At 48.1% G+C, this 14785-nt stretch overlaps 2 protein-coding genes across 9 annotated transcripts in view; one reads left to right on the top strand and one right to left on the bottom strand.

The window, feature by feature from the left end:
* The window catches only part of RSF1 (remodeling and spacing factor 1), a 55236-nt gene extending 52108 nt beyond the window's left edge, over positions 1–3128 (bottom strand). For 2 of the 3 annotated variants that reach the window (XM_035560426.2, XM_035560428.2), the window contains exon 1: positions 2920–3126. In XM_035560426.2, the coding sequence (XP_035416319.1) occupies positions 2920–3106 (187 nt within the window). In that variant the 5' untranslated portion in view covers positions 3107–3126. Of the gene's footprint in view, positions 1–2919 lie in introns of all 3 variants that reach the window. The other variant, XM_035560427.2, reaches the window with a different exon arrangement.
* Positions 1742–12876, top strand: AAMDC (adipogenesis associated Mth938 domain containing). 6 transcript variants are annotated; one of them, XM_050712755.1, is made up of 5 exons: positions 1742–2033; positions 6666–6816; positions 10507–10602; positions 11317–11427; positions 12796–12876. In XM_050712755.1, the coding sequence occupies exons 2-5, from the start codon at positions 6685–6687 to the stop codon at positions 12859–12861; spliced, it is 405 nt and encodes a 134-aa protein (XP_050568712.1). In that variant the 5' UTR covers positions 1742–2033; positions 6666–6684; the 3' UTR covers positions 12862–12876. The 6 variants fall into 6 exon arrangements, with proteins under 6 accessions (XP_050568712.1, XP_035416324.1, XP_050568719.1 ...); XM_035560431.2 differs by lacking the exon at positions 12796–12876 and adding an exon at positions 12436–12691 and having other exon boundaries at positions 1748–2033; XM_050712762.1 differs by lacking the exon at positions 1742–2033 and adding an exon at positions 3372–3436.
* The last annotated feature ends 1909 nt before the right edge of the window (positions 12877–14785 follow it).

The following is a 14785-nucleotide window of genomic DNA, read 5'->3' as shown; positions in this document are numbered from 1 at the left end:
TACAAGTGAGCAACATTGAACCTCGAGCTCCCACTGCTCCTTGAGACACCTAGTACAAAGAAAACTGTTTTACTGGCATCTTCCACGATTAACTCTTCAGACAAGAGAGCCCGTGCTTAAAAAACAAACCGACCTGCGAAGCAGCTGACCATCAAAACAGGTTAAAGCTAATCGACACGACCCCCAAGCTATCGATTTCCTTCCTTGATTGCAAAATGAGCACGGAGAGAAGTTCCGCAGAGCTGTTACCTGGCAGTTTAGGTTTAAAACTTGGTCTAGATTCCAAGAGGTTCAGAAAAAACACCTTCAGCTCGGGTGGCTTTATACATTTCTGCCTAAGTCCACTGGTATCAAAAGTGAAACTGTGTACAACTTAAATCCAAACCTTTCTGGCTCTCCAAGGAAAAGGTACAAACCGTTGGTAAATAAGGGATGCTCAGAGATAAAAGGACTTGCTCTTCAGTTTTCAAACACTGCTTAGCAACTTCCTGGTTTATACCCTTAGAGACACCATGTCAGGAACCAATATATGTAAAAAAAAAAGAAATCTAGTCTTTGCATTTGTTTTTCCGAAAGCATAAATACACTAACAGCTACTGGCACCACGAACCGAGCTCAGCGAGTTGGCTCGATCAATAAAACACAAATCCCCGTCGCGCAAATCATCACATCAAGCTTCAAGGGCCACCTAAATTTGGTTTTCCACGCTTCCACTCTCATCCTTTCCTTAAAGATAAGCAAACGCAGGGAAATATTCTCTACACCAGATACAAGCAAAAATCAAGCAGGTCAGAGAGAGCATTATCCGAAGGTAAAAGCGTCCCCATTTGTGGGGGCCGCTGTACAGCAGTGAGAACAACCTGTCCTGCCCCCCAAATGGGAAGAGAAACGTGAAGAGCGTAACTAAATAGCCCACAACACAAACATCACAACGCACAAGTCACGCAAAAGCTTTTTAGGGACGAGTTGTGCTGTGGTTGTCATCCTGTTGATATCCACCCCCCACCCCCCGCAATTAAAGTTAACAGAAAATTCAGATTTTAATCAAATGCGTATACTTAAAAACACAGGTCACTAGCTCAGCCTTGAATTTTAATTTATTCTGCAGTCCACACACACAAAAAAAAAATCACTCTTACATGCTCGTTTACATTTTGTCACACGGTAAAAGCGTTAGTTTTCTTTACAGACATTACTTTAAAAGGGGTGTTTTCATCACAAATTCAAACTTAAGCGCAGCGGCGGCTTTTATTCAGAAGTTTTGCACAACTTTGACACAACAGGACTTTGGCAAACGAATCCTTTTACGTAACATCCCAGGTACAGGAACGTTGGGGGGGGGGGGGGGGAACTGATAGATATTCCAGGCAGGTAGCCCAGCTTTTAGGAGTTAGTGGGGCTCGCTTTTCCTTTGCACGTGAATTAGGAGCCGGAGGAGGCGGCACGCGAGGCTTTTCTCATTACATTTCAGCTGGCGAGAACTCAGGCAGGACGCGTGCGCCCTGCGAACGACGGCTTCCTTGAGGCGAGGAAGCACCCCCACGCCGATTTCACCCCCAAATCCCTACGCCGCGGGGTGGGTTTGATGAGGAGGGAGTCGATTTGGAGGGGGAAAAAAGGGGAGGAAGGAGGGTTTTCGGGAGCAAAAGCAGCCCTGGGCTGGGATTCTCCAGCAGCAGGAAGTTTCTATGGGGCCTGGCGAGCATGCGCCGTGAGCCCGGCGGTCTCCCTATGTGGCAAGAGTGCAGAGGCAACAACCAAAGCAATAATCGAGACAGAGACCGAGAGCAACAAGCACCTTCCCCTCTGGATCCCCGGCTGCTGCTGCCGCCTCCTCGCAGCCCTCCCCCTGGCTGCTCCGCTGCCCGGGGCCCTCCCACAGCCATCGCACAGGAATTGGAGAGTCTGGCAAGCAAACCTTCGCTGCTGCTGCTGCTGCTGAAGGGAGAGGAGAGGAAAAGGAGAGGAGAGGAGGAGCAGCTGGCAAGGGAACGGCGGAGTGGCCGAGCCACCCTCAGCCTCGCCCAGCTCAGGTGGTGGGGGGCTGGAGGGGGGCGAGAAGGGCCAAGCTTTTAGCCCCCTGCCCAGCTGGGAGAGAAGGGAGGAGGGGAGAGGGATGGAGAGCAAGCACAATGGCTGGCTGTGTGTGTGGGGAGGAGATTTCCTACAATAGCAGCACTGGGGAGGGCTCAGGGCTCTTCTAGTGCCCCCCCTCCTTCTTCCCCATTCCTCGCCCCACATAGGCAGGGGAGAAAGGAGGGGGGAAGATAAAGAGGCTGAGGGCATTGCCCTGGGTGTCCCCCCCACTATTCTTCTTTTAGGGGAGAAGTAGAAAGGGACACACACACTGACGGGTGGAGGGGGGGGGGGGGCACTGAAGCAACCCCCCAGCTAGGGACAGGAGGAGAAGACCCGCTGCCAGCGTTAGGCTGACCAAAAAAAAAATAAGTTATTTAAGCTGATCTCCCTGCACGAGTCAAACCCAGGGGTGCTGAAGGAGGGGGTGTGGGGGGGTCACAGCCGATATTGGGGGGGGGAAGAGGAGGGGGAGCCCCCACCTTCTATTGGGGGGGGGGGAAAGGAGGAATCTTCCCCCCTCCCCAACCAAGTGCTCACCCCGAAAAGGCCACGTTGAGGAGAGGGGGGAAAGGGGAAAGGCCACAGCAGGAGGCTGGCTGCCCCCCCGGGGCTTCACGCCGGGAATCCCAGGCCCCTCCTCTCCCTCAGCGCGCTCCACCCCCGGGGCTGGGAGGAGGCGGGGGGGGACCAGCCCCGGTTCCCCCCCACTTCAAAACCCCTCACAAACCTCCCCCCCCATCGGCCCCCCGTCCCTCCTCAGAGCCGGCGGAGGGAAGGAAAGAAAAACGGAGAGGGGGGAGAAGGCTGAGGGGAGCGCGGGGGGTGTGGGGGGGCGCTCACCCTGCTCGCCGGGCTCCTGCAGGACGCGCTCCAGCTCGGGGAAAGGCAGCTCGGGGAGGTCCAGCAGAGCCCCGTAGCGTTCGAGGAAGGAGCAGACGACGGCGAAGTTAGGCCAGGAACCCGGGCAGCCCGGGCCGGCGGCGGGAGGGGGAGGCGGCGATGGAGGCGGAGGAGCCGCCGCCGCCATCTTGGGGCCGGGGATGGAGAAGGAGCAGGGGAGGGGGCGGGGAGGGAGGGGGCGCTGCCGAGCCGCGCGCCGCCACGATCCCACAGTGCACCGCGGCGGGGGCGGGGGGGCGGGAGGGGGAGAGAGCGTCGCCGGGCGGCTCCTCGCCGCCGCGTGCGGCACGGGAATGAAAACAAGGCGGGGCGGGGGTATTTATAGAGGGGGCGGGGACAGGGGTGGGGACGGACGGGCGGGTCGGCCAATGGAAGGGTGGAGGTGAGGTGCCGGCAGGCGGCGCTGGCCAATGGGAGGGAGGGGTTCGTTGCTCCTGCCGGGCGGGGGTCGCGCGCGGTGAGTGAGTTGCGGGCGCGTGCCGGCCGTTAACGGCCGCCCCGGCCGTGAGGGGAAGAGGCGGGAACGGGCGGGAGGGGAGCGCTGAGGTGGGCTGGGGGGTCGGGGGCTGTGGAGAAATAGGAATAAATTTCCAGGTGCCAGCCTGGCCCCCGGCAGCTTTGAGCCTTGCTTCTCTCGTGTCCTTGTACCCTGCCTTCCCTCCTGTCACAAGCTGGCCGCCCGCCCTCACCTCCCCTTGCGCGCCGTCCTGCGGCTCCTCAGCAAAATATATATATATATATTTTTTTTTCAACTTTACCTCAGTCCCTGACTGACCCACTTCTTAAACCTCGCATATCCTTCCCCCTTGCGCTTCTGCTGTCGGTTTTTAAGTCTTCGCCTGCTTTTGTACCTGCTGTACCCCTCGTGAAGTTGCTTTGATGCAAGGGAGTTTCTTACTTTTTACCTACTTATCTTGCTCACTGTTAGTTTTGGAGGACTACATCACCTTTTGATACCTTACTTACTTATTTTGATACTTTGATACTTATTTTGATACCTTGATTTACTCTTTTGCCCTCCTTGACCTCAAGGCGTGTCTTCGCTTTTATGAAACATTTCCTTTAGCAAGCTCTCAATACAGTGTTTATCTCGGTCCCCTTTTTTATTCCAGCTGTTTCTGACAGGTGCTACTTTGCAGAAATGTTTAACTTCACAGAAGACAGCAACATTACCAGTTTCTAAATCCACCTGCTTGCCCAGCTATACTTCTATGTCAAGTTTCTTTAGGTTAATCAGTTATTTTTTCCTCCACCATCCTAGCCGTTAATTCATTTTTTTTCTTTCAGCCCGATCTCCTTGCATAAGTTGGTATTTTGCCTCTTAAGCTTTTCTGCTTCCTTTATTTCCAATGTTTTCTGTAACTTTGCTTACAGATTTCTCAGCCATCTATGCTCCTTGTCTCTTGGACCTCCCTGGCACGTTTGGACTCCAGTTTACAGTTTGTGGTATACAGTTCATTTGATCTTACTTTGCACTCTATTTCAGCAGATATCATAGTGAATAATTAAAAAGCAACTCATTTGTCGGGGAAATATTTTCCCAATCTGTGCTGATTAGTGATTGGACCGTGCCCTGTATGAAGAATGTCCAAAGTCCCTGTTAAAAAAAAAAAAAACATTCTTATTCACTTCAATTTAAGATACCTTCACTAATTCAAATAACCTCACGTTTCTGGTATTCTCTGGCAGTATTATGGGAAACGCTTTCAGACCACTAATCATCATTTATGGCTTTTGAGTTTATGTCTCTTAGTTCCTGCCACTTATTTTTGTGCTGTTGGAAGAAGATATGACGGAAGTTGGACGCTATGGAGCTAAGCCATGCATTCGCCATCCTATTTGCAGTTTGTGCTTGTTTGATTGCATTAACCCAGCCTTGCAAATACCATTTTGATTGGGAGAATGATATTCCTAATTTTGTTATTGTACATTTACCTCACTGCCATTCACCTCACTGCAGTCTCTACTCAAAACTAGCCCAGGGAAAATTTATTTGAATTCTTTGGAGCCAGATTCTGGGTAGTGGATTCTGCCTTTACTCTTTGGTTGATTTTACTCCGCTGGGACTAGTGATAGCTATTTCTTCTGCCGTAATCTTGCTTCACCAGACTTTTGGAATAACAGTCTGATGACCCTTTGTGTGTCAATCCATTGCTTTGTAGGTATGTGAGGAGAGAATCCAGAGCATATGAATCCAGGCAAATTTCACTCCCCCGTAGCTGCTTGCCTGGCATCCTCTTTGGCAGGGTGCATGTGCCACCAGCTTCACAAAGGAGCAGGAAAGAAATAATTGCCCTGTTCTTCTGTGGAAGCAGCAGTTCTGGCAGCCTCAGTCCTGTGCTGAATCCAAAGTAAGGCTGTTTCTACTTCACACGACGTTTGAAGCAGGGCACTGAGATTCATGTCCTGTCTGGTCATGTGCAAGATGGGAAGGGAGGCTGCCAGGAGGGCTGGAAGCTTGGTAATCCAAAGATTTCTGTTTTGCGAGGGCTCCTTTCTTGATCAGCACCACCAGGGTTCCTACAATCGATTTTCCTGGTGAATTTGGATTATTAAAAAAAGGAAAAGGATGATAATTTGGATATCTGGAAGCATCTGCCAGAGGTTTTCTGGGTCAGCCAGGAGCAGAGTTCTTTTTACTGCAGAAACCAGCATCTGTCTTTGCAGTGCAGGCTTCAGACCATCCTCTTCGCTCTGAACTGGAAGGGCAGAAAGCAGAAAGGTCACTCCTGAGTCGCGTATCTTGGCTGTCGAGCAAGTCTAAAGCATTTCCAAGGCAGCCCTGGGACTGGTCTCTTGCCGTCGAGTGCCAGAATCACGGCGGCGATCAGGTTGCAGTTACTTGAAGGACTGTGACGAGGGCGGAAACTTTCAAAGCGGTGCTTCCCAAGGCATCGCCCCTGCCTGCTGACGCCCGGCTGTTGTTGTTGGCTGTCGGGGAAAAATGAGAAAATAAGCAGAGATTTAGAGAGCATGACTGAGGGGAAGGCCAAAGGGAACTAAAATTTATTTATCATTAAACTGAAGCAGTAAAGATTGAGGTTAGACATTAAAAATGATGTTATTTGGGTTCTTAACAGTCCTGAGAAATTACACTGGGAGATTTGGTGTCTCTGAGGAGTGACTCTGGGAAAAAGGCTCGAGCCCTTTAGGTCTCTGAAAGTCCATTAGTTTAAAGTCCACGTTCAACATTTGTCTTCTCCTTTCCTTAAAGCTAATAAGGCAGCACCATGCTTGTTTGTTTTTATCTCGTTTACTAACTCAAACTAATAAACGTGAACATACCGGCGTGGTTTAGAGGGCCAAAGAAACAGTGCATCCCACAAATATTTTAGGAAAATTTGATCTGCTTCATTATATATTTAGTGAAAAGATTAACAAACAGATTTGGAAAGATACTCAGGGAACTGACCCCTGGTGATTGTTTTAAAAGTTGAGTACCTGATACTTTAACAGATGTAGTATATAAAATGATTTGCTCCGAATCCTACAAGAGCCCCAAGAGGACGGGTAATTCAACAAATCTGCTGGTCCTGTGTTCAATTCTGTTGTCACAAAATCACACGGATCGAGCCTGTAACAGAGTTTTCTTCCCAGCTCCTTGGGGCAAGGACACAATTTTGTTTTTTTATTAATGTGCTGCATATGTTAGCCTGATGGTAAGCATTAAATATCCTTTTTTCCAGACTTCGGTTCAGCGTAGCGATGTCTTCCCCTGAAATCGCTTCCCTTTCTTGGGGTCAGATGAAGGTGAAGGGCTGCTCCACGACCTACAAGGACTGCAAAGTATGGCCGGGAGGAAGTCGGACCTGGGACTGGCGAGAAACGGGGACGAACGTGAGTTTGCCTTTTACTTTCCATCCTGCATTTTGAACAGGACTTGATTAAGAATACAGTTTTCATAAGAGGCTGGTAGCAACCTTTTTTCAGACCACATAAACAACAGTTGTCTTGAGTAGGATAGAAAAGAATCTATGGGAAGTCAAAAGAAATCCTCAGCAACTGACCGTACATGTTTGGCAGAGAACAATGCGGGCAGTTAGTTTATGTCCCTTTCCCTGGGGTTCCTCCTACTTACTTCTGAGGAGAAGTATGCAGGTACAGCATCAGTTGCAACGATTTCTCCACGAAAAGCTCACAGGCTGCCAACCACAGTGACCTGGCTTTGTAGCCGTGCACTAAATGGTTCCCTGCACAATTTTGTATCCCTTAAACTTTATCTGTAATTGCTATCAGAATCCTATAAAAGTACATGGAGTAGTATTGGTGTTTCAAATTCAGAAGCAGCATTATACCTATTACATTGGGAACCTAAGTTGATAATTTGTCCTATAATAGGGCTTGCACTAAGATAGCTGTATTGACTAAAAAAAAACAATAATCCACATATTCTAAGCAAGAAACAAAGCTAAAAAGACCTACGCACTGGGTCGTCGACCCCACTGTATCCATGTGGGCCCTCCCAGGTTGCTGCTGTGTTCATTTTGACACAAGCGAGAGGCAGAACTTTGGGTTTGGAGCTTCCTGTGTCATCTTCTGGGGAGCAGAATTTCTTAAGCCGTCAGATTTCAGTCTGTAAAGAGCGTACAGCGCAAAGCAAGAGGTGGTGCTGCTGTACAAAGACCTTTGTGGTTTGCAGAGGAAAGCATAGCTGTGCATGTAGCCCTTTTAACAGTATTTTATTTGTGGCCTGATTAAGAAAAGTGAATTTTTTGTCGTTTGGAGGGCATGGGGTGCGAGCGGATGTCGCTTTTTTGCTTGTCAAGAGAAATCCAAGCTTTCGCAGTAACGCTTTCTCAGTCTATGTGCACGCACGAGTGGAGAAGCAGAACACATGCAGTATGAAACGTTCCCCAATAGTTTCCAGATCCCATTTTGATTTCATTCTTCCGTTTCAAAGCTTTGTTTTGGGTTACAGCATTTAGGAGGACGTGCCTTCCTTTTAAAGCTTCAGCCAGGGGATGTCTTCAGGTGACAGACGAAAGCTTTAAGTCCATAAAAGTCCTCAGAGGAATCCCGCAGTTGAAACAAGAAAGGCGAGTCTTTTAAATGAAAATCAGGGGAGAAAAAAAGAGTTGGGTTATTCAGAGAGGCAGGTTTTCTGGCATCCTTTCTACGTCACCAGTAAGCAGAAAAAAAATAACCTATTTAGGTTTTCCTATATAGGATCCTTTTAAAGCTCCTGCTGGAGGTCAGTCCCATCCCTCCTACTGCTACGGCAGCCACGGGGGAGTTGGGTGGTCTTTAAAACTGAATGGCAAGTAACAAATACAGGACTAAAACGAGCCTTTTATAGACCGCATCTCCTACTCTAGAAGGATTATAAAGGAGTTTATTCAATTAGCACTGGAAACGATAGGATTCACTCATTTTCTGCACGTTTCCTCGTCGTAGACTGCAGCGTGCTTGCTTTGAGCGTGTTTTACCTGGGGCTAGGGGGAGCTACTCCCTAAGACTGAGCAATAAAGCAGTGCCCCTCGTGCCCCGCGCTCCAGTTGGAAACAAATCCCTTCCTTTCCTCTCCTGCTTTCAAACCGATGCCTGGCACGCCACTCTTTCATCGGGGAAAAATTGTACAACTGGCTCTGCAAGGTCCTGTAACTAAGCACTGCTGTTGCTCCTGACCTTAACCCTGGGGGATAAAAGGCAGCCTCCCTGGCTGGCAGCACGTCCGTGCCACCTGCTAGTGGGAAAAAAGGAGTCCCGCGGAGAAGACCAGACAACAACACGGGCAAGAAATGCTGCTGCCCGTCCTCCTTCCCTCCTGCTGCCACGTTATTAACCGCGATGATACAGTTATTCCTCCACGTTACATATTTCCTCTGATGATACTATTTTCCTACAAAGCAGGTGGAAGCCCCCTGATCAGGGCGTCTTGTGTAACCGCAGCAAATCCTTTTGTTCCGCGGCATTAATGTCTCAGCGGTACTTATCATATGACAGCAAACCTTCCCCCAGCAAGCTAATTAACGTAATTGCAGTAACCCATACCTGTTCTTTTTGTCCAAGCCTTGAGCCTACCTTAAAAACCCCCAAAGGAAAAGCATCACCTATTTTATCATAAACACGTACTCGCAACGGTTTGGCCTGAGAAAGCTCTGCATAACGAAGCGACCTGTGTGTTCGAGGTGGGGATTTTAACTGTAAATGTACCTAAGGGGAATGCAACCGTAAAGGTGAACTCTCTCTGCTGCTGAAATCCCAGATCCCATCCAACCCTAATACTCCGTGGTGGGATAATTTAATCCACCTGCTAGAACTGGCACCCTAATATGGAAGGTTTCCCTCACCTGGAATTTCGGGAGCGTTGGTTTCCGCTGGAAAGTTCTTGCTGTGTTCAGCAAGTTGATGATGAACAGGGCAGGGCTGGCAACAATTCTGACACCTCGTGGGAGGCTACAGGACCAGCGCTGGCAACCTGGGCAGGAGAGAAAAAAAACAGGCGAGGACACAAGGATGTCAAAGAGAAAAGCTCGCAACCTAATGGAACAAAGCTCGCAAACGAAATAACAGAAGCTGGCTCTTTGACCTTAATTCACTGAAAGAATGTAAGCTTTCGGGGAAGAGCAAGAAGTAGAGGGGATAAAGATTTATGGGCATCTCCAGAAAAATAACATTCTCCAGAAGTCCACCAGGGCGTTACCTGCTTCATGTGAGAAGCTGGTCCCAGTCCTCTTTACGAGTCCTACCCTCTGCAAAAAAGGAGCAGGGAGAGGAGAAAAGTATTAGTGGGTTAAAAAAAATAACGCACACCAAGGAGTGGCCAACAGGTTGTACAGCCACAAGTTGTACGTCTCACTTTTAGCCATACAGAGAGCCATGGAACTGGGGGAGAAGTAGTGTAATATAATAATGGTTTATCTTCGTGTATTACACGGCACAAATCCGTATGTTTAAAGGGTACTAGCAGTAAGCGAGTGTACTTCTTTAAAAACACAACCAACGTGCTCTTATTGCTCTTCTTTTTCCTTTAAAAGGAGTTGGGTTTCAAATATTCCTTTCTCAAAATTAAGAACAGAGCAGAAATTGAAACCACTAACTGAAATGACACTAACCAATATGTTTCAGTCCTCTTTGGCAAAGGATTTAATCATTTTAATTATTTGAGGAGCTTTCTTATAATTAAAGCGAGTAAACGTGAGCTCGCTGCAATCTTTATTAGAAAAAGGTTTTGTTCGCTTGAAAACAAAAAGCGACGTATTGCAATTTATTGATTTCACTTTTAATATTTACAAAATGCCGTTAGTCATAAATGTTTTAGGGATGTATAATGCATCATTCATTTTTAACTGGTTAGTAAAGACTGCCAATATTGCCATCGATTGATTAACCGTCATCCTTCACCTGCATATAAAATACCTTTTAAAATTACCACTGTTATCTACTGCGTGCGTGCAGGGGTTGTGTTACATTTTGGTGGGGTACTTTACACCACTAATCGAGGAACAGGTTCAGAACCCGTAGCTGAAGCCCTCCTGGTTGATGCTGTCAGTACTCAGGCTATTATTTTTTTCCTCTGACGCTCAGCATTCTCCGGGAGTGCAGCCGGCTGACCTTGAAGAAGTTGTCAAGAAGGGTGCGCAAACCGTCGTGATCGGCCGTGGCATGAGCGAGGCTCTGCAGGTAGGTTTTCCTTCCGTGCTAAACAGAAACGAGACGGCTTTGTTTTCTCTCCCCTTCTGATTAGGGGAAAAAATCCACAATGATTTACCAAGAGGGGAAAAAAAATCAGGATGCTGACTTAGCACGACTGAACTCCTGCCGGGAGTCACCCTCTTCCCGAAAGAAGCATCATCTGAGCTCCTCTGTGTTAGTGTCAATGTCAAACAGTAAAAAGGCTTACGTTCTGCTACAGAAGCAATTTAAACAAGGAGGATTTTTTACAATGTCATTAGTCCCCCGCTCTTAGACTAGGCTACGAGCCTGCTGTATAGACTCGGATAATGAGGCCTTCTTGTTACCAGCGCTGGCGGCGTCATTGCAGCAGGTAAACTAGCTACACAAAGCTCAGAAGTGCCGAGCTTCGTGAGAAGGAATTCTTTTTGGAGAGCTGAATAACACCTTGCTTACATTAATTACCTTTAGCTCAACTTCTACTCCCTTTTGTAAGAAGAGGCTGCACTTTAAACTGCGGTAAGGAGAGAGGGGAGGTGTGTACGTACACGTAACTTTATCAAAGAGAAAAAATGGTTTCAAGCTTAGAAATATCTGAGCACGTTATCAGTTTGGCTACTACCAGCAGTGCTTTACTGCATCTGCTAACAAATGTCATCAGTTTTTCTTCAAGCCTTGAAGAGGGAAGTATCTAATCCTTGCTTTTTCCTTTCACCTTCTGAGGTTCCATCGTCTACCGTGGACTATCTTAAGAAAAACGGGATTGAGGTGGTGGTCTTGCAAACAGAGAAGGCTGTGGAAGAATACAACGCCCTGGCTGCTCGGGGTGTCAAGGTGGGGGGCGTCTTCCATTCGACGTGCTGAAGCACCGCGGGCTCAGAGCCTGCCCTGACCTCAGCCAAGTCACGGGCAGGCCTCCCGGCTGCGTCAGGTTACAGCCAGCAGTGGGGATTTACATGCCAAAGCATTAATGTACGCTGGAAATCTGGAGTGCAAGGAGAGTTTATGAGCTCAGGATTTAAACAAACTGAGTGCTCACAAAGGGGGGTTGTTAATGAATTCATTTAATTACAGAACTGTTTGAATACGTTCTGGAGATTGACCTAATCTTTTGAAGACTGACCGTATTCTGGTCGCTTTTCACCTTTGGGCTAAATTAAGTTATTAAGTTGTGAATACTTTTATTAGGAAATGGCCCAGGATTACATGATTAGCTACTGCAACATAGTCATAAAATACCTGATGAGTACAATCAAGTGGTGATAGAGGATCACGTTATGAATCAGATAAAATAAACAAAAATAAAAGAGGTGACCCCAGTACAACTCTGCCTCCTGCTGGTGACTTCTGTCAGGGTATTGGTCGTGCAGAGCTGTGATGAATGAAGACTGTATAACTGTATTTTTAAATTTTACTTAGAACCTAGTAAAAAAAGAAGTCTACAGGGGCTAAGCGTAAAGTCTGTGCCTTAAAGAATTTTCCCATTACCAGCATTGTGCGTACTGAGCTGTGAAATATTTATCTTGCAAGCATTAAAGAAGTCCCTACTTGCTAAAATGATCCAAAAACTCTGTCTCAGAGCTAGCTTGCAGCAGAAAAAGGGGGTCTGTAGGAATTCAATCTAAATTGCTGTCAGCAGGTGTTGCCAGCAAGCATGGGGTGGAAGTTAGGGTTCTTACTGAGCATCGTGTCTCCTACTTGCACATCACGACAACAAGCACTATTACAGTGAAAGGATTAAAAGTTCTTTTAGTTGCTGTTCCACTGTTTCTTTTCTTTGGTGGGCTTCTATTAACGTTACCAGTTACACGTTACCCATTGTAGGTTACGTTTTTCCACTAGGCTCACTTAGTCTTCATCTGGGCAGATTAAGTCTGCGCACATTGCCAGAAGAACAATAAAACTCTGAGGGACTTGGAGCTATCCAAGGAGCAGCAGAGAAGCTCAGTCTGGTACCGAGAACTGGGTGACTTTCCCAAGACCCAAGAATAGCCCTTTACAAAATACCGTGGTCTCTTTCTGTTTATTTGCTCTCCTAACCGTTTAAAACCTTTCATCTGATAAAATACAACGTGGCATAAAAGCGAAGGAAAAGCGAGTGCTTGTACGTTTTATCTTGCAATCTCCTAATTACAGCGATATTTTCGTGTAGCTACATTTGAGGTAAAAATCTTACCTAAACCAGCAAGAACTCCTTTTCAGCCGCTGCAGCGCCGTAACATTTTTCGGAATAACTTTTGCTGTGCGAAGCAGAAGACGAACGACTGACCCAGAAGGCTGCAGTCATCCCAGGGGAACGCCAGCGGAGCCAATTCCTACTGATCTGCGCAGAGTAAAAGATGTAATTTGCGTTATGTTAACTAATAGCAGGGGGCTGCCTCTTGAGCGGCGATATATTTGTGATATTTCATGATCCTGTGGGCCTTAAAAAGGCCTTGATTAGGAAGAGGCTTTTACAAAGGGGACGATTCCAGTTGATTAAATACCGTTATGCTGCTAGAAGTTAGGCAAACACTTTCTCTCTCACCTACTGCTCTTGTTTGTTGGCTTGTTTTTTATTTTCATATGGCACCGAAGTAATTTTTTGGATGAAGCCACATTCGACAGAACTCCTTGACCCGGAGCCTGTATTTGAGATAAGTACGGTGGGCACCCCGGTTTTGTTTTGTCCTTCCCGCAGGCAGGAGCAGCAGCACGGTGCCAGGTGACACAGAGGTGTGCCCTGCCCACTTTGTGCCACGGCCTCTTAATTGTTCCTTTCATTTGGCCTCCTGATTGTTCCTTTCGTTTGGCAGCCGGCAGGATACAGGAGATTCCACTTCTCGAGCAGGGTGCTGCGGCGGGCAGGGCAACGGGTTTCTGTCTTGAAAGGTAAACTGCTACGTCTTGCTCCCAGCAGCACAAAAATTCGGTGCCGACAAGGAGATGATCTGCTGCAAGTCTCTTGCAGCTCTGCCTCCCGTCACCGCTCCCGTCTCAGCTGCCCGAGTCGGCTGCGGCTGTTCCCACAAAACTCTGCTCCGCTTGGGCTGCTCCAGCCACCGAAAGCCCAATTTCCTTCTGGGTGCCTGAAGTTGCTGTGGTGTAAACAGCCGGGACTGATTCATCGAAATCCAAGCGGAGCTCAAAATGGTCTCTCGGCTGCTTTCAGCTAGAGCCGTGAATAATTAGTTAACATCTCCGCCTCGCAGCCCCGATGACGGGAACGCACTTTATAGGGCGGGATGTCTCGTGTGTGCGGCCTCTCTGCCTCCCACCAGGACGAGGAGCCCGCAGGAGGCAGCCAGCTCCTGCCCTGGTTAAAGCGGAGCCGCGGCTGGGCCGGTGGCCAGCAGCTCCCAGCCCAGCTGTTCGGCCACGGAGCCCTTCGCTCCCCGGCCCTTATCTGCGGGGAGCAGCACGCGCGAGCTGGCAGCGAGGAGGAGCAGGCCGTAAAAAAGCTCCGATACGCACCGAACGCGCCACGAGCAGCGTTTTTAAGGGACAGCGGGCAGCGTTTACGGCTCCACTTCCTCAGAATGAACTGGCACAGGCGAGTGAAGTAAGATAAAACCAGCGCTTCTAGCTCTGACTTTGTCCAAAGATCTGAGAACTTGGGCAAGCAGCACAGGAATGCAGAGGAAATCCCTGTCCATGAGCTGGAACCCACGGTGATATCGTATGGTCCCAATTTAAACGTAGTCCCTGTTCTTTCTTCTTTCAGAGGTCTTTCTTTGCACTTCTGGCAGCGACTGTACCTGCCTGCTTACTTTTAAAAGCACATAAAAACAAAGATATGAAAGCCACACCAGGTTGGAGTTAGCATCTCATAATCATCGACTTTGTTCTGAATAAATCTGTGCATTGTTTTAAGCGTTCCTGACTTGGTAATTGCAGTGTTCAGTTTCAAAGGCCTAAGAATTATCCCGATTAATTTCAAGGCTCTTAAGTGACCCGATTATGAATTTCCTATTAAAAGCACGCAAAACTAGGCTTGAATACAGCGTGTAATTAAATCTGAAAAGTTAAAGGTGAACACGCTGACACGTTTTCAAACCACCCTTACATGGTTGGTCAGCCTTTGCCAGCTTCTTGACCCCTCTTCCCTTGTTTAACTACGAGGCAAAACGCGCAGGGCGGAGGTGAGGGGTTTGAACACTGTTAGATTTTAGTCAATTATTTGCCCCCTCTTCACTATTTCTCAACCTCGCTG

This window comes from Cygnus atratus, chromosome 1, assembly GCF_013377495.2.
Source record: "Cygnus atratus isolate AKBS03 ecotype Queensland, Australia chromosome 1, CAtr_DNAZoo_HiC_assembly, whole genome shotgun sequence".
Classification (NCBI taxonomy): domain Eukaryota; kingdom Metazoa; phylum Chordata; class Aves; order Anseriformes; family Anatidae; genus Cygnus; species Cygnus atratus.
This window is presented reverse-complemented; position numbering and strand designations above follow the sequence as displayed.

What these genes read in the sequence shown, in the direction of transcription:
- AAMDC (XM_050712762.1), top strand. Translation starts at nt 3,390, where the DNA reads ATGGGAGGGAGGGGTTCGTTGCTCCTGCCGGGCGGGGGTCGCGCGCG. An exon ending in GGCGAGAAACGGGGACGAAC is followed by an intron (nt 6,817 to 10,506) that starts GTGAGTTTGCCT and finishes TCTGACGCTCAG; the next exon opens with CATTCTCCGGGAGTGCAGCC. An exon ending in GCATGAGCGAGGCTCTGCAG is followed by an intron (nt 10,603 to 11,316) that starts GTAGGTTTTCCT and finishes TCACCTTCTGAG; the next exon opens with GTTCCATCGTCTACCGTGGA.